The sequence below is a fragment of the Anolis sagrei genome, chromosome X (genome assembly GCF_037176765.1).
Source record: "Anolis sagrei isolate rAnoSag1 chromosome X, rAnoSag1.mat, whole genome shotgun sequence".
Taxonomy (NCBI): Eukaryota; Metazoa; Chordata; class Lepidosauria; order Squamata; family Dactyloidae; genus Anolis; species Anolis sagrei.
In genome coordinates, this window is record NC_090034.1 from 13907579 (window position 1) to 13931211 (window position 23633).

Consider the following 23633-nt stretch of genomic DNA (forward strand, 5'->3'; position numbering starts at 1 on the left):
CCAGGTGTTTTGGACTTTCACATTTGGAATTGTGGGAGTGGAAGTCCAAAGCACCTGCAGGACCAAAGTTTGCCCATGCCTGGTTTGACCTCACTTGTGGCTGATGTGCGTCTTCGAGTGGGTGCTGACGAGGCGACCTTTTAAGTTGCCCTATTGTGGGTTTTTCGTGTGTCTTCAGAGGAGGTTTGCGAAGACCTTTCCTCTGAGGCTGAGAGATTGTGGCTTTGCTCAGGGCCTCCTGGAACGCAGCCCCTGGTCCAACCTCAAGCCACAAGGCCACATTGGCTCTGCATGTGTCACACCAGCAACAGACAAACGTGAAACCTGTTTCCTGAATCTTGCTGTGGGCACATTGACCTGTCCTTGAACCAGCCAGGGTCGCTTTGAATTCCAACGTGTCCCAACTGGCATGCAGGGACACAGTTCCAGCAAGAACTGCAGGCCAAACTCTGAGCAAGCCGTCTCTCATTCGGAGTGAGGCAAGATACCATGCTCAGCACATTTCCAATGGAGGATGTATGGCTTTGGGAGTCATTGCATAGCAGGCACCAGCTTGCAGTATGGCTCACAACATGTTGGCATTTACAACACTACAAACATCTCCCTGATGGGGAAACACATGCCTTGTGCACGTTCCAACCTGACATGCCTTCAAGGAAGGCCTCCCAAAAGGCACCGCATCCCATCTTGGTGCCAGACTTCTGGCTGTAACATTTCAGTTTCCTTTCTGTGTTTGGACTCCATGTTAATTGTCAATAATGATAAATGCCAGGATGCCAGCAAAGGGACTTACCGGGGTTTTGTTCCTCTTTTTCCCAGGCCTTTCCTTGAGATGGTCTATAATGCCCTGGAATGCGCCGAGTTTGACTACTACGCCCTGTTTGTGCTCTGCCTCCTCTACGCCATGTCCCACAACAAAGGTAACACACGGCCCTTTGGAGGACCCTGACAAGGCCTTTCCTCTGAGACTGAGCCCATAGAACTAACCACAGGTGGCCCGACTTAGCTTCCAAAAATCAACCAGGACCTGTTTTGAGGGTATTTATGTGGAGTCAAAAACAAGTGAAATAATAATAATAATAAAGCTTTATTTATACCCCGCTCCATTTCTCCCAGGGGGACTCGGTGCGGCTTACATGAGACCATACCCATCAATACAATACAAGCTATAATACAAATACAACAAAACACGCAAAATACATAAAATGCAAAATTGAAATAATATACAACACAACAATATCAAATCAAGCATTAAAAACACAGGAAATTTCACTAGGTAGGGTCAGATGCATGGATAAAATTATAGAAAATATTTAAAACACTGGTAGATAGAGCAGAGTAACTTATAAGGAGGAGACTCCAGGAATGAGGAAGGATTTCATTGCACAACCCATAAAGTAAAGTGCGTCTAAGGACTTTTTTTGCAAAGTGCGGTCAGGGAGAATCTTTCATTCAATCACTGAAGGCACATTGGAATAACCAGGTTTTCAAATTCCTCCTGAAGATTGCCAGTGTGGGGGCTTGTCTAATGTCTCTGGAAAGTGAGTTCCAGAGCCGGGGAGCCACCGCAGAGAAGGCCCTCTCTCTCGTCCCTGCAAGTCGCACTTGCGACGTGGAGGGGTGGGGGTGGGAGCAAAAGAAGGGCCTCTCCAGAAGATCGAAGGGATCGTGTGGGTTCGTAGATGGAAATACAGTCACGCAGGTAGGAGGGTCCCAAACCATTCAGGGCTTTGTAGGTCAAGACCTGCATCTTGAATTGGGCCCGGTAGATAAACGGCAGCCAGTGGAGCTCCTTAAACAGGAGGGTTGACCGCTCTCTGTAAATTCGGTCCAGTTAATAGTCTGGCTGCTGCCAGTTGGACCAGTTGGAGTTTCCAGGCCATCTTCAAGGGTAGCCCCACGTAGAGAGCATTGCAATAGTCCAATCTAGAGGTAATTAAGGCGTGGACCACTGTGGCCAAATCCGACTTCACGAGGTACGGAAAGTTGGTGCTGATCCTAAATCAGGGGTGAGCAAATTCCAGCTCATAAGCCATATGCATCCCCTGAACCCCAACTTGAAAATCTCCCAAAAACTATGTGATTTCCTGCCAAGTTTGCTCAGAAAGCACTCTTAAACTTGGGGGGCAGAAAGGGAACAGAATTGGCAGAAAATGCCCACTCTTCCTGAGCTCTCCCCTCCTGTACTCAGTCTTTGTGGGTGTTTCCGCCATCCATTCTTTTCAGCGCTCTGCAAATGACGCTTTTTTGGAAGACGCGGGCTACTCCTCCATGAGGGCATCCAGGGGGTGATACAAGCCGAGCACTTAATGGATGGCTTCCAGGAAATCGAAGCAGATGCGGCTCCAGGGCAATAATTTTTGGTGGCAGCGAAGTGGTGGCAGGGGAGGACCCTTCGCTTCTGTCATCCTGATGAATCCCACTTCGGACTTTTGGGAGCAAAGGCCTTCTGAAATATCTCCTTTGGGTGTCATTTGAAATATGGACCCAGAAAGTTTTAAAAAATGGACGGAGTTTTATTGCAAATGCTTCCAAGTCAGCATCAGATTGCAAATGGTGCTGTTTTGTGCAACAGCTGCTTGTCTATAAAATCTGCCCTCTGCTTTTCACTTCTCTTCGCCCACTTCTGGTTTAGCTAGAGGTGCTCCTTTTTTGGAAAGTTGCCTTCCTTTCTCCTTTGACCTCTGGTTCTTCAGAATAATTACCTGCTAAGTGCGGAGCTTCGTGATAAATAAATGAGTACAGAATAACCTCTGAATCAGATTAGCAGTTCCTGGGAACTCAGGCATTCTCTTTGAACTTGCATATTATTTGCACAAGCCCCGGCTCTAGGCAAAACACGGGATGTTTCTCAGACATAATGGGAGGCGTGATCCAGTCCTATTAAATGCTAGCTTTGCCTCTTTTATCTGAACAGCTTTTCTTTAATTAAACTGTTTTCAAAAGCCTCCTTAAGAACCAGGCCTCTCTCATTTGCAGGGAGAAGAGATCAGAAATGGGGTTACGGGAAAGGCTTTCACTTCCAAGAGTCCAGGGTTTGGGAGATAGAGGAGGCCAGAGCCAGCTGTTTAGTTGCCATTACATAGAAACATTCCTTTGGCAGAATTAGGAATGGAAACATTGCAAAAGACCCCATGCATAGCAGGATATTTGGAACCAATGGCTTCTGAGAAACAGCCTCTCTTTTGTTACAGGAACAAGTTCATTGTGTGCCATGGCTTTAAATTGCTCAGTTGTTCCTTTCGCTTTCTGCTCCTTTCTTCGATCCAGTTATCACATTTGGGCCCAAATTCAGGAGATTGAGCCACTGAACCAAGCTGCAACCTTTGTGCAAAAAGGAGACTGTGAGGCCAAAATCATGGGCAGGGCTGCAGAGGGGGATCTTTCTTGGGCAACTTGCAAACCCCAAAGTCCGCTTATGGGTACAGCCCCAAACTAGCCATCCCCTGCCAGGCATTGCTGTGGCTCAGTCTGGTAATCTGGAAAAAATAACATAATGAGAAAGTGTAGGTTTCTAATATATGTAATTTATTTATGCTTGTGGGTAAACAGTATTTCTTGCTGTGTCCTTGTTGATGTGTTGATGTGGAGATTGTTTGGTTTTCCTACTCTGGAACATCCAACATATAATAGTCCTTCTTTAGGGGTCCCATTCAAATCTATGATACTCCCATGACCAACAGAAAACACCGGAAGGGTTTGGTGGGCATTGACCTTGAGTTTGGGAGTTGTATGGCTGGATGGCTCTTTGTCAGGAGGGCTTTGATTATGTTTTCTTGCCCTGGTTAAGGGAGTTGGACTGAATGGCCTTAAGTATTTTCTGTTGGTCATGGAGGTTCTGTGTGGGAAGTTTGCCCCAATTCTGTCATTTGTTGGGTTCAGAATGCTCTTTGATTGTAGGTAACTACAACTCCCAATTTTCAAGGTATATTTTCCCCAAACACCATCTGTGTTCATATTTGGATATATTGAATATTCGTGCCAAGTTTGATCCAGATCCATCATTGTTTGAGTCCACAGTGCTCTCTGGATGTAGGTGAACTACAACTCCCAAAGCCAAGGTCAATGCCCACCAAACCATTCTACTATTTTCTGTTGGTCATGGGAGTCCTGTGTGCCATGTCTGGTTCAATTCCATCATTGGTGGAGTTTAGAATGCTCTTTGATTGTTGGTGAACTATAAATCCCAGCAACTGTAACTCCCAAATGACTAAATCAATTTTGAGTGATGGTCACTCCTTGGGTTAGTAGGTGTCTTGTGTCCAAATTTGGTGTCAATTCATCCAGTAGTTTTTGAGTTCTGTTAATCCCACAAACGAACATTACATTTTTATTTATATAAATATATATAAGCACAGAAGATTACTGTATATACTCAAGTATAAGCCGACCTGAATATAAGCCAAGCCACATAATTTTACCACAAAAAAACTGGGAAAACTTATTGACTTGAGTATAAGCTGAGGATAGGAAATGCAGCAGCTACTGGAATATTTCAGAATAAAATAGATAACAATAATATTACATTAATTGGGGCAATAGTAGGTCATAGTTTAGAAAATTTACCATATTTCAGAGAAAAGCAGTAAACTAGCTCTGTAAGTGGAAAAGTAAGGTCAACAAAAACAATATAGTATTAACAATAACTTAATAATAATAATAATTTCATTTTATTATTATACTATCGCCCTATGGGGACTCAGACAGGCTTCCAACATTGTATCAGGCAAACATTCAATCCCTATGTTAACAATGCAGAGCTAGATACAGATGTATAATTATGTATACTAATTTAACATATGCATTTCTCCCTGAAACATTTGCAAATCCTCTCCCTTTATATGTGCATTTCCCTCATGCAATATTTGCAAGCCATATATTTGAGTCCCACTCCGGGAGTGAGAAGAGTGGGGTATAAATACAGTAAACAAATAAATATCTGTTTCTATCTATCAAGACATCTCTGTGTGTGTGTGTGCATTTCCCCTGTAATATTTGCAAGCCCTTTATATCTAGATTCATATATATCTGTGTAGACATCTCTTTATATGTAGATAATTATATCTATACAGAATTTGCAAAGACTTGCAAACATGTGATGAGAAAATTCATACATAAAATTCTCATTCTCTCTCTCTCTATATATATATACATACACACACACACATATATACACTGAGAGATATACAGATATATAGGCACCTCTATATATTTATTGATATCTATATATAGGATTTGCAGCAACTTGCAAACATGTAAGGGGAAAATTCATATGTAAAAATAATGTATACATGTGGATACAGGTACATGGGAATCTCTAGACATCTATATGTATATAGGATTTGCAAAGACCTGCAAGTATATGAGAGAAAAATTCATATATAAAATTAATGTATATAGATAGAGACAAATAATATATAGTTACATACGGATTGCAAAGGCTTGCAGGGGAAAATGTAGGAGATATTAACAAATATTTCAGAGGAAAATGCTTTTATAAGATTAATGGATATTTCTGACTTGCAAGGGCTTCTCTCCCTCTTGAACGAGCGAGCGAGGATTTGGAAAGAAAACACACTGTTAAGGGAGATGAAGAGGAGAGAGAAATATATCATATTGCAAGCAATGGCATCCAGGCTCCACTGCATGGCTTGACCCTATTATAAGCTGAGGGAGGCTTTTTCCACCCCAAAAAGGCTAAAAACTTGGCTTATCTTTAAGTATATATGGTAGTTTAAAGTAAGGGACAAAGTCCTGTAAATGGTTAAAGATTATATCTGTACATCGATCAAAAAAGATACTACAAAGTGGAAGGAATTGGACAGGATCCTGAATTGTATCATTCAGTGCAATAATTCGGGAAGGCCCAAATGCCTTTGCATTCCCTATCAGAAAGTAACCAACACCTTTGAAACGTGCCCTTGGAGTTCTACAAATTTCACGGAGTGATAAAATATCAAATAAAAACTCTTGAACTTTCCCTAAAACGATTGATGGAGGCTGGTATGTAACACATCACAAGGCCACGTAACTACATCATGCTGAGAGACGCAGAAGGCAGTCAGAAAAACAAATTCTGAGATTTGCGAATGTTGGATTATGGAATTGTTCCCAACTTTTTGACAAGGAACACCTTTCAGCTTTGCTTCTCCTACTCAACCTCTTCTGTCTACATCCTCCTCTCTTGTCCGTTCTCTTTTAAAGAGAATTAATGGGCATCTCTCTTTCTTCTTGGCCTCCTTTTGCAGATGTCTGGGTGGGTGGCTGCAGAGCAAACTGGGCCCTTTCCTCTGCCTTTGGCTCGGCTCATGTCCGGCCAAACGGGCCCCAAGATCCAATAAACGCTCCTTCCTTCCTTTGCAGGAATCCAGCCCGTCACTTTGGAACGGATCCAGCTTTCGGCCGAAGGGGCGGAAGAGAAGAACACCTACAACCCCGTTCTGGCAGAAAGGATCATCCGGATCATGAACTTTGCTGCGCAGCCAGGTGAGGAGGAGTGTCGCCTGGGAAGCGCTTGGATCTGGCTGAAAACAGGTGGAAAGGCCAGGCTCTGTTCTGAAATGGAGAGAGAGACAGCAGATATTTTGCTTACCTCCTGACCTTAAAGCAATTCATGGCAATAAAAGCATAGAGAGGGAAGCTGGAGACTGAGTGGTCAGAAAACAATAATCGCAAAGTGTTGTTGTCAGCAGAATTGGAGAATCAGGGCAGTGGCTGGCAGGCCCTTGAAGTAAGGAATCCTTTTGGGGAAATGGAAGAGAGCTCGGATAATTTTGACCAATGCTGCAGAAATCTCCCAAATGAGTCCACAAAAGTTCCCAGGATCATACCATCATGGGGTGGGAAGGGACCCAAGGGCCATCCAGACCAGCCCCATTCTGCCAGGTGGGAAGACACAACCCAAGCCCTCCTGACAGATAGCCATTGAGCCTCTGCTTAATAATAGTAATAGAACTATAGAATCCTAGAGCTGGAAGAAAACCCAAGGGCCATCCAGTCCAACCCCATTCTGCCATAACAATACCATCAAAGCCCTCCTGGCAGATGGTCTTCCAAAGTCTCTGCTTAATAATAATAGAACTCTAGAATCCTAGAACTGGAAGAGACTCAAAGGTCATCCAATCCAACCCCATTCTGCCATAAAGATACCATCAAAGCCCTCCTGACAAATGGCCATCCAGCCTCCGCTTAATAATAATAGAACTCTAGAATCCTAGAGCTGGAAGAGACTCTAAAGGCCATCCAGTCCAACCCCATTCTGCCATAAATATTCCATTAAAGCCCTCCCGACAGATGACTATCTAGCCTCTGCTTAATAATAATAGAACTCTAGAATCCTAGAGTTGGAAGAGATCCCAAGGGCCATCCAATCCCATCCCCTTTTGCCAGGAAGACGCAATTAAAACGAGATGGCCATCCAGCCTCTGCTAGACAGCCTCCCAAGAAGGAGACTCCATTCCATTGTTGCACACCTTTAGCCACCAGAAAGATTTCCCTTGTGTTGAAATGGAATCCCTTTTCTTCCCATTTGAATCCATTGTTCCGTTGGATTCAAATGGGAAGTCTCCAGAGCAGCAGAAAACAAGCCTTGCCCCCATTCTCAGTCGGACGTCCTTTCAAAGATGTAAACATGGCCTCCATGTCCCCTTCGGTCAGCCTTCTCTGCTCCAAACGAAACGTCCCCATCTTCCTCCACTGCTTTTCAGAGGGTTTCATAGTGTCCAGACATTTCTTTATGCATGTGAGTAAACAGTATTTCTTGCTGTGTCTTTGTCAGTGTTGAGGTGGAGATTGTTTAGTTTTCCTAATCTGGAACATGCAACATATAATTGTCCTTCTTTAGGGGTCCCATTCAAATCTATGATACTATATCTTTGTGTGTGAATCATATATATCTATCTATATTATGCTTGTGGGTCACCCTTCTTTGGACACCTTCCCACCTGTCCGTCTCCTTTTTGAATGTCTTTTGGCCAGAAATGGACGCAGAGTTGTTATTCCAGGTGAGAAGGTCTGACCAAAACAGAACAGAATGAGATTAGGACTTTCCTCAATCTGGAGACTAGACTCCTGTGGATGCAGCCTAGGATCGCATTGGCCCTTTTAGCTGCCATATCCTTCCTTTTGCCTTTCTTACAGATGGCAAGATCCGTTTGGCCACCTTGGAACTGGGCTGCATCCTGCTCAAGCAGCTGGTGATGACCAAAGCCCGGAGCATCATCAAGGACATTCACCTCGCCTGTCTGGAAGTGAGTCTTCCTTTTAGCTCTGTGGAAGATTGGGATCCCTCTGATTTTCAGACTTCAGGTTCAAATCTCTGTTCTGTGGGAACCCACTGGCCTTTGAGTCACACTCTCTCAGCCTCAGAGAAAGGCCCTGGGTGTCAAACCCCTCTGAACGAACCTTGCAAGGAAATCCCACGATAGGTTTGCCTTAGTCTGGAATGGAGGGCAGCCCAATTGAACTTCATAATAAAAAGGCTTAGTCTTTGAGATGATCATTGGAAATAGTCATACATTTTATATAACCTTCATCTGCAGATAACAAGCTTGAAATAATAACTGAATTTTCTTTTTTCTCCATTTAGGGTGCGAGGGAAGAAAGTGTCCACTTGGTGCGGCGTTTTTACAAGGTATTTATTCCATTCCTCCTTTCCCTCGCTTTATGAAGCAGAACTTGTCATGCAACTTGAAAAGCTGCATTCCTACTTGTTGCTTTCAGGTTCAGGGCCATTTCTTTCTGCCGAGAAGCTAAACAGTCTCCTTCCCAAGTATACATTTCCCCATAAAGTTCAGATATAAATATCATGGCCTGTTTGCCTGTAAAAGATAATTTCCCATCGTCCAATAAAACTCAAATAAATGGTCTCTGTTGGGGTCATCCCTTGTTTTGGCCAAAGGTTTCACTTGCAGAATGGAGAAGAGTGCAATGTAAGATGGGTTTCAGACCCTCTTTTTAATGGGAGATTAAAAGCTTGGCTGGTTTAAGAATCCTGATGGCAGGGGGAGGGGAAAATCTCACAAAGGTCTCCTTTTCTTTAAAGGGAGAAGAGATTTTTCTGGATATGTTTGAAGATGAATACAGAAGCATGACAGTAAGTCATTAGTCAACGGCTCGGTGGGCAAACAGAAAAGGGAGTAGCCACTCATCTTGGAATGCAAAAATAATAAATAGTAGTACTAACTGCTTTGGAAATTATACACATTATTATTAGCATTATTACTGTTATTTCTTACCCACTTCTCGCTGCTCAAGGTGGAACACAAAATAGTCAAAAACTCTTATTCATAATGCTTTGTGGAAAACGCATACTGTATATACTCGAGTACAAGCTAAATTTCTCACCTTCGGCTTATACTCGAGTCAATATGTTTTTGCAGTTTTTTGTGGTAAAATTACGTGCCTCGGCTTATATTCGGGTCAGCTTATAGAGTATAGACGGTATATTGAATTTCTATGAACCGCATTGAGTCGCCGAATTAGGCTGAAAAATGCGGTATAAAAATAAAGCAAATAATAAAAAAAATATGAAATACCTAGATTAAAATACACAGGACAAAGATTAAAATGCAGTAAACACAAGGATGTCCTGTCACTAATCTGTCATGTTAGTATTATTATTATTATTATTATTATTATTATATAATAATATATTTGATTTGTACCCCGCCACCATCTCCCCAAAGGAACTCGGGGCGGCTAACAAAGCACTCCAAAGTGCCGCACATAAAATAAATAAATGATTGCATAGATATAAAAGAAATAGAAACATGAGCAGACATCCATAAAATAATTAAACTACCCAGAACAATTATTAAAATGCAGTAAACACCAGGACATCTGTCCCAACTCTGTCATGTGTATGTGTGTGTGTGTATGAATATATATATATATATATATATACACACACACACACACACACAAATAATTTTGTTACCATATTAATACCCCACCCTTCTCACCCTATAGGGGAATTGAAGACGGTTTACATATATAGGCAGCAATTCAATGCCATATGGACATACATAGTAAGATAAATATATACATTAAAACATGGACATGAATTTCACGTTCATAGTTAAACACTGACTGGATTGACCTGTCAAGAAACCAATTTAGTGGTTTGAGGAGACCAGACTGTCAAAATATTTGGCCTCTATAGCAGAATAGTGCAGCTTAGCCAATGCTATATATGAGCTTATGGTTGGAAACAGAAGATTTAATACACACAGTAAGGCTTTAAAAGGGGCCAAAACTTACTTTATTGTTGTAATACAGATAAGAGAGTAGATAGAGAAAAGAAAATGACCTAACTTTGGTGGAAGAGTCCCTCATGCTGATTCTCCTGTCTGTGATTAAGAGAGAGGCCTCATGATGCTCCCTTCTCCACCAAAGGAGGATAATAAAGCACTTTAGAAAAGAAGGGGGAAGTGAGCACATCATGCAGACAGGAAGTAGTAAAACTCATTGAGTTCCATAGAAGAAACAGGTGAAAATAAGGCAGCAGGCCTGTGTCCCAGGCTTTCCTCTGTCCTCAATTGCTCTGTGTCAAGCACTTCATGGGAAGGTTGAAAGAAACATGGGGCTTCTCCTTCTGGGGTGATGGGAAGATGTCTAAGGACAGGGCTCTGTTCTGCCCTTTGAAGAGACTGACTGAAGGCCCGCTTGCTTTTCCCAGCTGAAACCTATGAATGTGGAGTACCTGATGATGGACGCCTCCATCCTGCTGCCACCCACCGGGACACCCCTCACCGGTATCGACTTTGTGAAGCGGCTGCCCTGTGGAGACGTCGAGCGAACGCGGAGGGTGGGTAGTATTGTATTGACTCTAGGCTCTGAGGCGCAACTCCCTTTCCAGAACTCTGAAACCAAAGAAAGTATAGGCAGCCCCCAAGTTGTGAACAAGAGGGGTTTTGTAGGTTTGCTCTTAATTTGAATTTGTTTGCAAGTCAGAACAGGTACATAGTTTAAGTGCAACTCCAGCCAAGAATAGATTTATTTATTTATCATGTCAGGAGCAAACCAAAGGTACAGTTATAGTGTATTTAAAAAAAACACAAAGTTTAAAAACTTGGCAATTATATTAAATGTCCTTTGACCAGTCGCTGACCACTTGGAGTGCCTCTGGGATTGCCATAAGGAGGTTCTCCATTGTGCATTTTGCAGGGCTCAGGCTGCATTGTAATCGGTGGTCTGTGGTTTGCTCTTCTCCACACTCACATATCGTGGACTCCACTTTGTGGCCCCACTTCTTAAGGTTGGCTCTGCATCTTGTGGTGCCAGAGCACAGTCTGTTCAGCACCTTCCAAGTCAGCCAGTCTTCTGTGTGCCCAGGAGGGAGTCTCTCATTTGGTATCAGCCATGGGTGGAGGTTCCGGGTTTTAGCCTGCCACTTTTGGACTCTCACTTGCTGAGGTGTTCTTGCAAGTATCTCTGTAGATCTTAGGAAGCTATTTCTTGATTTAAGGCATTGCCATGCTGGCTGATATCTGAACAAGGGGTGGGCCAGAGATGTCACTACCTTGGTCCTTTCATTATTGGCTGATACTTCCCATTGGCCAGCAGCCAACAGAAGGATAGATAGATTGATAGATATACACAGGCAGTCCTGCAGTTATGAACAAGAGGGGTTATCGAGGTTTGTTCTTAAGCTAAATTTGTATGTGTTAGAAAAAGAACATTTTTTCAGTGTAACTCTAGCCAAAAATATATACAGTAGATTCTCGCTTATCCAGCCTTCACTCATCCAACATTCTGTATTATCCAGCGCATTCTGCCGCCCGCCCGGATCCACAGATGTTTCAATACATTGCAATGTTTTGGTGCTAAATTCATAAATACAGTAATTACTACATAACGTTACCATATATTGAACTGCTTTTTCTGTCGATTTGTTGTAAAATCATAACGTAATTTGACGTTTAATAGACTCTTCCTTAATCCCTCCTTATTATCCAACAGTTTTGCTTATCCAACATTCTGCTGGCCTGTTTATGTTGGTTAAGCAAGACTCTGCTGTATTAGCTTTGGATAGCATACGGAAGGGTGAACACCCCTGTGGAGTTTGTTTATTCTTCCTGGCCCTGACAACTGGATTTAGCCCCATGCTTTTGAAAGCCTGACACAACAGATTTTTTGTAGTATAACTTTTGAAAGGTTTCACAATTTGCTGAATGTATTGTGAAAGTGTTATCAGATGCAAAGCTGGGTCCTTTCTTTACTTCAGTTAGACTTCGAAATGCCTCTCTAACTGCCATTTCCTTTTCCAAATGAGCATTGCTTAACTTAAAGCAGTGGTTCCCAATCTTGTTTTGACCAGGGACCACTTGACCAGAGACCACTTTGACTAGTGACCACTCTCCAACATTAGTACCCAAAGGGTTACGAATCGGTTTTTGATCAACTTTAGATTCAGTTTGGTTATTTGGGGTGCTGATTCAAAAAATTGCATTGGATAGACTACATCAGCTCTAGTTTCTGATACAGAACATATGCCATCCAGTAGTCGCCATCTGCTTGCCCACAGAAAACCATATTTAACAATCTAGAGCTGAGGTGGTCTTTCATGGGTAGTCAGCCTCTCCCCTCCTGACATCCCATTGCCTCGGCACTAAGAGGGTTTCACAAGGCCAGTCACTCTCGTTGCCACATGGTTTCAAGGCAACAGTGTGATAATGGTGAGTTTGTGGAACATATTTTTGTTATTGTGGACCACTGGTGATCCACAGACCACAGGTTGGGACCTACAGACCTAAAGAAACCAAGAAGTAGGTGCAGGAGTCTGGGTAACTCTTAATCATCTTAACAGTCATGACATTATAATATTATTATTATTATATTACAGGAAGTCCCCAAGTTACAAACAAGATTGGTTCTGTAGCATGTGTGTGTATGTATGTTTTGGATGGCATAATGAAGGGTTAGCACCCTGAGAGGTTTGCTTTGCTGTCTGTGCCTCTGTTCAGAACTTTCCAACTCACTTTTTGTTCCTGTGATAATTGGATTTTGGAAATTTGGCTTGTTTAGAAACAAGGATTGGTGATAAATCGTCAGTGGAGACCCCTTTCCCCCGTGATAACAACTCTTCCAGGAGTGGATTTCCCTTCCTTCCAAGGGGAAGATTCCTTTCACTTCCTGTTGTCTCAGCCCTGTTCTTAACTAGGAGTCATTTGTAAGTCAGATATTTGTAGCTCAGATATGGCCAGTCGCTGTGGCTAAACCCATCTTTTCTTTAGAAACTGGCACAAAAAATAGCTGGTTAAAAAGAAAAGCCAATGTGCTGCAAAACACTCCTCGGGATGTGGTTTGTGGCTCTCAAAAGATAAGCAAAAGCGATAAGTCTGACCCAAAGCTGCTTCTTGAAAGAATTGCAGAGAAGCTTCCCTGGAATGCAGCCGTCACTTTTAGATGCAGAAGGAAGAATGAGCATGCCCCTTCAAAGTCACAAGTCCTGAAGCTTCTGCCATTCGGAGAGCTTCTCTGCATCTTTCGCAATCATTGGATCGACCTCTCAAAGCTATCGCTTCCCTTCTAGGAAACCAGAAACACTCCCATTTCCTTTCCTAGAAATTTGAGTCGGAGCAAACCCTCGAGATAAGAGGGGAACCACTGTACTATGAGAAACAGTCATGATAAACAGGGCTTCCAAGAATGTTCTGCTGATCGAGAAACCAAAGGATAACCCTTCGTGATAAATGGCAATATGTCATCCCTTCCACGAAAGGAACGCAGCCAAGAATGGTTTTTATTCAGAGGCTTTGTGGCTGTGTGTACAGACCCCAAATCCCTGCTCTGTTGGTCTCAGAAGCTAAAGAAGGCCTGGTTTGATTGGCCCTCGTATGGGAGGCCACCAGGGAAGGCGTCTTCCCTGAAAGAAACCCCGGGAAGCAGAAAACTGCCGGTTGATCCCAAATCTAGTTCAAAGCAGATCACTATGTAACACTTTTTTTTCCCTGGGGTATAAACATCATTTCCTAATTGGTTCTATCATAAAAACATGGAAAATTTCATTAAACTACAAAAACTTTGTCTTTGTGAGAGGGACATCCTGAAGCACAGTTTGGTTGAGACTCAATTAATCTCTCATCGAGTCTCAACCAATTCCACATCGTTTGTGGCAGCCACAAAATAAAGTTTCTGGAGTGGAACAGCTACTTTCACAGTAAATACTGCACAATTAAACATGTAGTAATACTGTATATACTCAAGTATAAACTTAATTTTCAGCCCTTTTTTTAGGCTGAGAAAGCGCCCCTCGGCTTATACTCGGGTGAGGGTCCTGGCAGGAGGTCATAGGGCCTGAAAGAAGAGCTTATTTCAGCCCCATGCCTTCCTGCCAGGACCCTCAACTCTCCGCACAGCAACCCAGCTCTCCTTCCTCTCCTCTTCTCTCACGTAGCCCACACAGTGCCTTCCTCTCCTCCTCTCTCGACCCCAGTCTTTCCCACTTTTCTTTATTCATATACACAAAGCATTTCCCCCAAAATGTATAGTTAAAATAAACTATGGAGATTATTGAAAGGATACATAAGCACAGTTATCTTGAAGAAGGTTAGAGTAATAAGTTAATCAGAATTGATATTATCTTAAATTACAGTTTCATATAAATATTCAAAAACATTTAACCTGCTGATGTCTCAATTGATGTATTATTATTGGTATCTATTTTTATTTTGAAATTTAGCTGCTGCATTTCCCACCCAAGTTTTCCCAGTTTTTTTGTGATAAAATTAAGTGCCTTGGCTTATACTCGAGTACATATAGTACTTTCAAACCAGAAACAGACCGTTTTTCAAATTTTACTACATAAAGTTATATATATAAATTTACACAGAAGTACTAACTCAATGAGAGTTTAAATCATTAAAAATCTATATAAACGGGTGTCTATTTGTCTATGTATTTTTTTTGTTTTTGTGTTTTATTGTTGATATGGTCAATGGACTAATCAATAAACATTATCTATCTATATAAATCCCTGCTCACATAAGGAGCTTTCATAAGGAAGAAGGAACAGACTTCCTTTCTGCTGCTGCCCTAGAAACTAGGACTTAATGGAGCCATGGATTCAAAGGACAGAAAAGATTCCATCTGAACATTAGGAAGAACTTCCTGAGCTGTTTAATAGTAGAACTCTCGGCTTCAAGAGTGTGGAGGAGCCTTCCTTGGAGGCTTTGAAACAGAGGCTGGAAGATGTGTTCTCAAAGGCTTTCATGGCCGGAATCACTGGGTTGTTGTGTGTTTTCGGGCTGTCTGGCCATGTTCCAGAAGCATTCTCTCCTGACCTTTCACCTACATCTATGGCAGGCATCCTCAGAGGTTGCGAGGTCTTTTGGAAACTAGGCAAGTGGTGTTTATATATCTGTAGAATGTCCAGGGTGGGAGAAAGAACTCTTGTCTGCTTGAGGCAAGTGTGAATGTTGCCATTGGCCACCTTGATTAGCATTGAATGGCCTTGCAGCTTCATATCCTGGCTGGTTGCAGCCTGAGGGAATCCTTTGTTAGTAGGTGTTAGCTGGCCCTGACTAATTCTTGTCTGGAATTCCCCTGCTTTTTTGAGTGCTGTTCTTTATTTACTGTCCTGATTTTAGAGGGTTTTTTTTTTAATACCAGCCAGATTTTGTTTTTGTTTTTTTCATGGTTTCCTCCTTTCTGTTGAAGTTGTCCACATTCTTGTGGATTTCAATGGCTTCTCTGTGTAGTCTGACATGGTGGATGTTAGCGTGGTTCAGCATTTCTGTGTTCTCAAATTATATGCTAGGTCCAAGTTGGTTCACCAGGTGCTCTGCTGTGGCTGACTTCTCAAATTGTAATAGTGCCAAAGGCCATCTGTTGTGGGGGCTTTGATTGTACTTTTCCTGCCTGAAGGCAGAAGGTGGTTGGACTGGATGTCCCTTAGGGATCCCTTCCAACTCTGATTCTGATATACTATGAGCTCTCTCCTTTGTGTTTCCAGGCCATCCGGGTCTTCTTCATGCTGCGCTCCCTCTCCCTGCATCTTCAGGACGAGCCAGAGACGCAGCTGCCTTTGACGAGGGAAGAGGACTTGATTAAGACAGACGACGTTCTGGACTTGAGTGAGTTCCGCAGCCCAAAGGCTTTCCTGTCCCTCCAAAAGGCCATACATAGCATTGCAAAGCAGGGTTAAAAACACTAGCGAGTGTAACTTCTGGGTGTACAACGAGGCCGTGGAGCTTTGCTTCCAGATGCCAAAACTCTAGCTTTGCTGAGACTCCCAAAATAATGCATTATTTCCTTAGCCACTTTGCCTGCCCTTTTATTTTTGGAGCCTAAGATGGATTTCCAGTCACTTGACTATAGTTTTAAGTCCTGGAAATGTTGGTAATAGAAGCAAAATTTGGTAGTTTTTAGGGAGAGTACAGAATAATAGCAGTGTATTGCCCTTGTTTTTATCCCAAAGGACTCCAGCAAATCGCCTAGTAATAACACTATGTAACAGAATTTTTGTTCTGGATTACAAATGTCATTTCCTAATTGGTTCTATCATAAAAACATGGGGAAGGTATATGAAACTGCCAAAACTTCGTTTGTGCAGGAGGGACATCATGCAGCACATTTTGCAATAGTTTTTCAGTGAGTATCTTAAGACACAACCAATTGCAATCTAGTTTGTGACAGCCACAAAACTAAGTTTCTGGAGTAGAACAACTACTGTATATACTTGAGTATAAGCCTAGTTTTTCAGCCCCTTTTTAAGGCTGAAAAAGCTGCCCTCGGCTTATACTCAGGTCAAAGTTATTTATTATTTTACTCTGTTATTACTATTATTTTTATTACATTTATTATTTTACTTTATTATTGTTGTTATTACATTTATTATTTTACTCTATTACTATTTTATTACATTTATTTTACTCTATTTATTATTATTATTATTATATTCATTATTTTACTTTATTATTGTTATTACATTTATTATTTTACTTTCTTTATTATTATTGGAAGGATACATAAGCACATTTACACTGAAAAAGGTTAGAATAAAGGTTTAATCAAAGTTGGTCAGTTTTATTTTAAATTACAGTTTTATGTAAACATTGAAAAACATTTAACCTACTGTTTCCTCAATTAATACAATTTTATTGGTATCTATATTTATTTTGTATTACCAGTAGCTGTTGCATTTCCCACCCTCAGCTTATACTCAAGTCAATACGTTTTCCCATTTTTAGCAGATAAAATTAGGTGCCTCGGTTTATATTCGGGTCGGCTTATACTCGAGTATATACGGTACTTTCAAAGTAAGGACCGCACAATTAAACAGGAAATAACACTTTCAAACCAGGCACATTACATTTTTCAAACTTTATTACCTAGTGTTATCAAAAAAGCACTTACGTGAATTCTACTTTCCATAGAATTCCACCCATAGCCTTAGTGAGAATTCAAAACAGAAAATCAAGGCCTGGTTCTTCCTTTTCAGATAATTAGTCGAGCAATTCTTTGGTCAGGGCTCATTTCCTGTTTTTGTTGACGTTATTTTCAGTTTTTTAGGAGGTAGAAACAAGCCCCCCTTGCCCACAGTTGCACTGACTGGAACTCAAGACTCCCAAAATAGCCATATATTCTGGTAATAAATAATTGGCGTCTGCTAGGAAACGCAGCGCCCATGTTTCCATCTGGCCAAGCGCTGTTTGTATTAATAGGAGAAATGTCAGCCATATTTACTGTAACCATTTTATAGAAATGTACTGCAATGTGCGATGACTGTCAGAGGCAGTGAATCTGTTTGTCTGACTGGAGACCTGCTGCAAATGCTCTCAGGGTCATCCCAAAGAGGCATAAAAACAACAATGACAGCAGCACATTTGTATTTATTACCTGGCTCTCCTTTTGGAGCAATCTATAAAAGCACATATTAAAACATAGTTAAAATACAACTATAAAACCATATTAGTGTTGTTGTTGTTGTTAATTTATTTATTATCCAACTCTTCTTTCAGCTCAAGGCAGGGCTTCGATAAAAGCATATATTAAAACATAGTTAAAATGCAAGCATAAAACCATATACAGTGGAAATAAAGGTTAAGGTTTCCCCTTGACATTAAGTCTAGAGGTGGTGCTCATATCCATTTCTAAGCCGAAGAGCCGGTGTTATCTGTAGACACCTCCAAGGTCATGTGGCCAGCATGACTGCATGGAGCGCCGTTACCTTCCCGCCAGAGCAGTACCTATTGATCTACTCACATTTGCATATTTTCAAATTGCTAGGTTGGCAGAAGGTGGGGCTAACTATGGGAGCTCACCCCTCTCCCCAGATTCGAACTGCTAAGCTTTCTGTCAGCAAGTTCAGCAGCTCAGCAGTTTGACCCATTGCGCCACCGGGAGCTCTTATACAGTGAAATCTCTGCATTAAATATAATAATAATAATAATAATAATAATAATAATAATAATAATAATAATTTTTATTATCTGCCTCTCTTTTTGGCTCAAAGCTTGGCACAACATAGATACATCAATAAAAACACATATTAAAACATAGTTAAAATACAATTATAAAACATATATTAAATATTATTAATATTATTATTATTTACTGGTATATATTTATTGCCAGCCTCTTCTTTCAGCTTGAGGCAGGGCACAACATAGTCAGATAGAGAGATAACAGCACATGTCTTACTCAACTGTTGAGTATGCCTGCCCTGTTTGTCACAAGTCTGTTCACACGAAGCAGGTGAAAATAGCACTGAACAAAACATGTAGAATAATCACAGGATGTCTCAAACCTAAACCTGTTCATAAACTCTACAAGCTAGCTGGCATTGCCCCCCCCCCCCAAATGTGTGACGGGAAATTGCTGCTAACTGTGAGATAAATAAGGTTGAACACTGTGAAAGCCACCCACTGTATGGCTACCAGCCTCCTCCCAGGAGACTCAAATCAAGGAAAAGCTTCATGAGAACCACCACTCTTCTTAACAGCAAGAGTGTCCCTCTGGGCAGCTAAATCAGGAAATCCCAACTGGATTCCCCCCCCCCCCCCCACACACACACACAATGGTCTTCCTCCAGGGCCAAACTAAGAATGGGCAACTTGAAGTCCCTGAACATGCTCAGAAGTGGTACTGGGAGATCAAAAGACAACCTGGCAAAATGGCACTACCTAGAAGAATCCTCCATCTTGTGCAACTGTGGAGTAGAACAAACAACTCTGCATCTGCATGCTTGCCCACAATGCCCTGCCTCATGCACAGAGGAAGAACTGCTTAAAGCTACAGACAGTGCAGTCGCTGTTGGCTGTTTTTGGTCAAAAATTATTTAGCCGCTTGTACTTCTTCTATTTTTAAAATCAGTTTTATACTTATTTATGCAATGCTTTTATTTATTTATTATTTTATTATTTATTTGCAGTATTTATATTCCACAGGGGATTCAGGGCAGATTGCAATGCCCATATACATGGCAAACATTAAATGCCATTAGACAGACAACATATGTAGACAGACACAGAGGCAATTTAACATTCCAACTTTCCGGCTTCATGAGAGTATGTTTGATTCCAGCCACAGGGGGAGCTGCTGCTTAACCATCCACTTTCTGACACCGAGTCCTTGATGGAGTACTTCCTAATTCTTCTGCACGCTGCTGGAAAGTTTTATGGTGTTGTAAATTAGTTAAATTAGCCTCCCCGCATAAAGTGGTACCTGAATTTCCTACTTCACAGGTGCAACTTTTTTTCTGGCTGCAGAGGTCAACAGCAAGCTAGACTATTAATGGTTGGGAGCTCACTTCGACCCGGGCTGGCTTCAAACTCATGATCTCTTCGTCAGTAGTGATTTAATGCAGCTGGCTACTAACTAGCTGCACCACAGCCCCACACAAAATAATAAAAGTACATATTAACCCATAACTAAACTACAAACATACACATATTAAAATACACGAGACAAAGGTTGAAGCACAATGAACATAGAGTGTGATCTTCAAATTAATCAATTAGAGGGTTTGCTCCAAGTTTTAAAAACAGCATCTGCAGCCACAGTCCTATTGCCTTGCTTCTTGGCAGGGGGTTGGACTGGATGGCCCATGAGGTCTCTTCCAACTCTATGATTCTGTGTATTTCTTTATTCCATTTTTTCCAAAAACCTGGAGTCAAGGCACCTTGCTATCAGGTGCTTTCTATCAATTCAATTTGGGCAACATTTCCTTCTAAGAAAGTATATCTGGGGCAAGAAATCCTATGCAGTTGTGAAGGGATCACAAAGAAGACCCCAAGCATTTCAAATAAGGGATATTCAAGCAGCGTAATAGTAATCTATTACCCCTAAGAACTCATTCTCAATAACACCCAAACTGACTTTTTTACTAAGGACAAACACAGGTAATATACTAAAAAGGACTAATTGGGACCTTTTTCACGACTATGACAATAATAGTAGAGATGAAAGATAAATGTAGAATTAAAATTTAAACAAGGACTACAAAGTTATATAGAGAAGAAACCAAGAAAATGGAATGGAAGTCAAGGTTTTCCTATTTTTCTCTCTCTTTTTTCTCTTTCTTTTTTACCCTCACTTTTCTTTTTTCTTTATTTCCTACTTTCCTATCTTTATAATATTCCCCCACTTTCCATGTAATTATATATACTGTATATACTTGAGTATAAGCCTAGTTTTTTAGCCCTTTTCTTAGGCTGAAAAGGTCCCCCTCGGCTTATATTCGAGTCAAGGTTATTTATTGTTTTACTCTGTTGTTGTTGTTGTTATTATTATTATTATTATTATTATTATTATTATTCATTTCATTTATTATTTTATTCTATTTATTATTATTACACTTATCATTTTACTCTATTATTATACATTTATTATTTTACTGTATAATTTTTGTTATTGCTACATTCATTATTTTACTCTTTTTATTGTTGTTGTTGTTATTATTACATTTATTATGTTACTCTCTTTATTGTAATTGGAAGGATACATAAGCACATTTACATTGAAGAAGGTAAATAATCATTTAATCAGAGTTGGACAGTCTTATCTTAAATTACAATTTTTGTAAATATTCAAAAATATACAACCTACTGATTCCTCAATTAATGTAATTTAATTGGTATCTATATTCATTTTGCAATTTACCCGTAGCAGGTGCATCTCCCACCCTCGGCTTATCCGTCAATCCGTTTTCTCAGTTTTTTTTGTGGTAAATTTATTATTATTTATTATTTATTATTATTATTAACCTTTATTTGTACCCCGCTAGCATCTCCCAAGGGACTCGATGCAGCTTACAAAGGCCAAGGCTTCAACAAAACAACAGCAAAACAATAACAATACAATTCAAAGCAAATTAAAAAATTAAAAACATAAGCAATAACAAACATTACACCATTTCACAATAAAACCAGGGCCAGGCCAGTGATGGGTACAGGTTAAAAAGTGCTGGGTGTGGCTGGTGGTATGTTGGATTTCTGTGCAAGTGCAATGTGCAGAGAGTCTTAAGTGCTTCTGGGACATAGAGCTGGGGGTTATCCTATTCCGGAAAGGCACATCGAAGTAGCCAGGTCTTCAAGTTCTTCCTAAAGACTGCCAACGTGGGTGCTAGTCTAATGTTTTTGGGGAGGGTGTTCCAGAGTTGGGGGGCAATCACAGAGAAGGCCTTGTCCCTCGTCCCCACCAAACGCGCCTGCGACGCAGGTGGGATCGCGAGCAGGGCCTCTCTGGATGAACGAAGGGAGCACGTGGCTTCGTAAACGGAGATGCGGTCATGCAGGTAGGCAGGTCCCAAACCGTTTAGGGCTTTGTAGGTAAGCACCTGCACCTTGAATTGGGTTCGGCAGGTAAACGGCAGCCAATGGAGCTCCTTAAACAGGAGGGTTGACCTCTCTCTGTAAATTTAGGTGCCTTTGCTTATATTTGGGTCGGCTTATACTCGACTATATATGGTACTTTCAATAAAAATTATTTTTTTAAAAAAATAGCACCCCTCTTTCTACATCTAGCTCTTCTGCATTGATGATTGAAACAAGTGGTAAATATGAGTTGGAGGCTGGATTGGCCTTTGATATTTATTTATTTTTAATATCAAAAGCATTGCATAAATCAATATAAAACTGATTAAAATAGAAGAAGCGCAGGCCGCTAAATATCTTTTGACCAAAAACGGGCAACAGCAATGGCATTGTCTGTAGCCTCCAACAATTCTTCCTCTGCCTTTGCTCAGAACCGTATATGTATTAGAGACCCTTTTGACTTGGAATGGCTTGCCTAAACACACAGTAAGCAAGAGGCATGAAAATAGCAGTGTCTAGGCCTCATTCTCATAGTAAGTGGATCCAATGAAAGTTAAGTCTAGTGAAAGCCAGAAGGCGGATTCTCTTGCCTTTACTTTGACTCACATTCAAAGGTGATGGGTTTCAATCTATGGGAATAAAATCCTGGCCAGAAAAGTGACTCAGTCACCATTGACTGTAAATACATTTGGATTCCCGGGGGGGGGAAATAGCCCATCAGCCTCCAAATGAAGGTCAGCCAAAGGAAGAGACTTCCTGTCACTTTAAGGATCCAGCCAAAGCCAACCCGTTGAAGGCATATTTGGGCCTTCCTTTTGGGAAATGCTCCGATTCCTTGCCTTCTATTAAGGATTAAATAGTCTTGTTATTATATTCTATTAACTGTGTCTCTCTCTGAGTGTATCGCAGTCTCAATCCTCGCCAGAAACTGCTTCCAGAGGCAGGATTGTGAGCCCAGCGCTCAGTAAACTGACTGGAAATGCGATTACGCTGTCTCCGTCAGGTCTTTTAGATGGATGTTCTTCAAGCAAATCCAATTGTAACGTTTTCTCTTTTTTTCCGTCTTTCATTGCTTTTTCTTCAGTTAATGCTCATTGATGGGGTTTAATGCTTATTCCTGGAACTGCCTCCCGTTTCATAGACCTGTCGCCATTGAGCATTGAACGTCATGCATTAAAGTCCATTTCTATGTTCACTGGTTGTCTGTTGCGCCTTGTCAGAGCTCCGTTTGCCATCGCAACGAGTATAACAGCAGAGGAAATCCAAATTATTCCTGGAAATCCACATTATTTATAGTCTGGCTGTGTTCTCTGACCAAGATTTCTCCCATAGATCTACATCCATCACATTCAGTGCCTTATGGCGGAGGCAGGGAAGCCATTCCAACGCCAAAAGATCTCTACTCCCTATTTGGCTGCGTCTTTTTTAATGCATTTCCTCGCCAATAGCTTTGGGTGGCTTGTACTGACCTTGCTTATATCAGATGGGATTGTGTGCCTTTGGTTCATTTAGGCCTTTCATACATGTCATATTAGAATGATAAAAGGCTGCATGGGGGAGAGAAAAGCAGCAGATGATGATAATAATAATTATTTTATTTGTTATCCTCCTCTCCTTGTGGCTCAATGTGGAGTACAACACAATTAAAATTTATTTATCATGTATGGGGCAGACCAAACAAATTGCATTGCATTTTTTAACAAGCAAACAAACAGAACACAAAGTTTGCAAGCTTGATAGTTGATTAAATGTCCTTTGACCAGTATCTGGCCACTTGGAGTGCCTCTGGTGTTGCCGCAAGAAGGTCTCCATTGTGCATTGGGGTCAGGTTGCATTGCAGCAGGTGGTCTGTAGTTTGGTCTTCTCCACACTCGC

General features: G+C 41.2%; 1 protein-coding gene across 3 annotated transcripts in view; it reads left to right on the forward strand.

The window, feature by feature from the left end:
- Nucleotides 1–23633, forward strand: part of LOC132762072 (protein CLEC16A-like) — a 76382-nt gene that overhangs the window by 25766 nt on the left and 26983 nt on the right. For all 3 annotated transcript variants that reach the window (XM_067473092.1, XM_067473094.1, XM_067473095.1), the window contains exons 12-18: nt 820–920; nt 6364–6486; nt 8140–8249; nt 8588–8632; nt 9044–9094; nt 10679–10807; nt 15956–16076. In XM_067473092.1, the coding sequence (XP_067329193.1) occupies nt 820–920; nt 6364–6486; nt 8140–8249; nt 8588–8632; nt 9044–9094; nt 10679–10807; nt 15956–16076 (680 nt within the window). The remainder of the gene's footprint in view (nt 1–819; nt 921–6363; nt 6487–8139; nt 8250–8587; nt 8633–9043; nt 9095–10678; nt 10808–15955; nt 16077–23633) is intronic.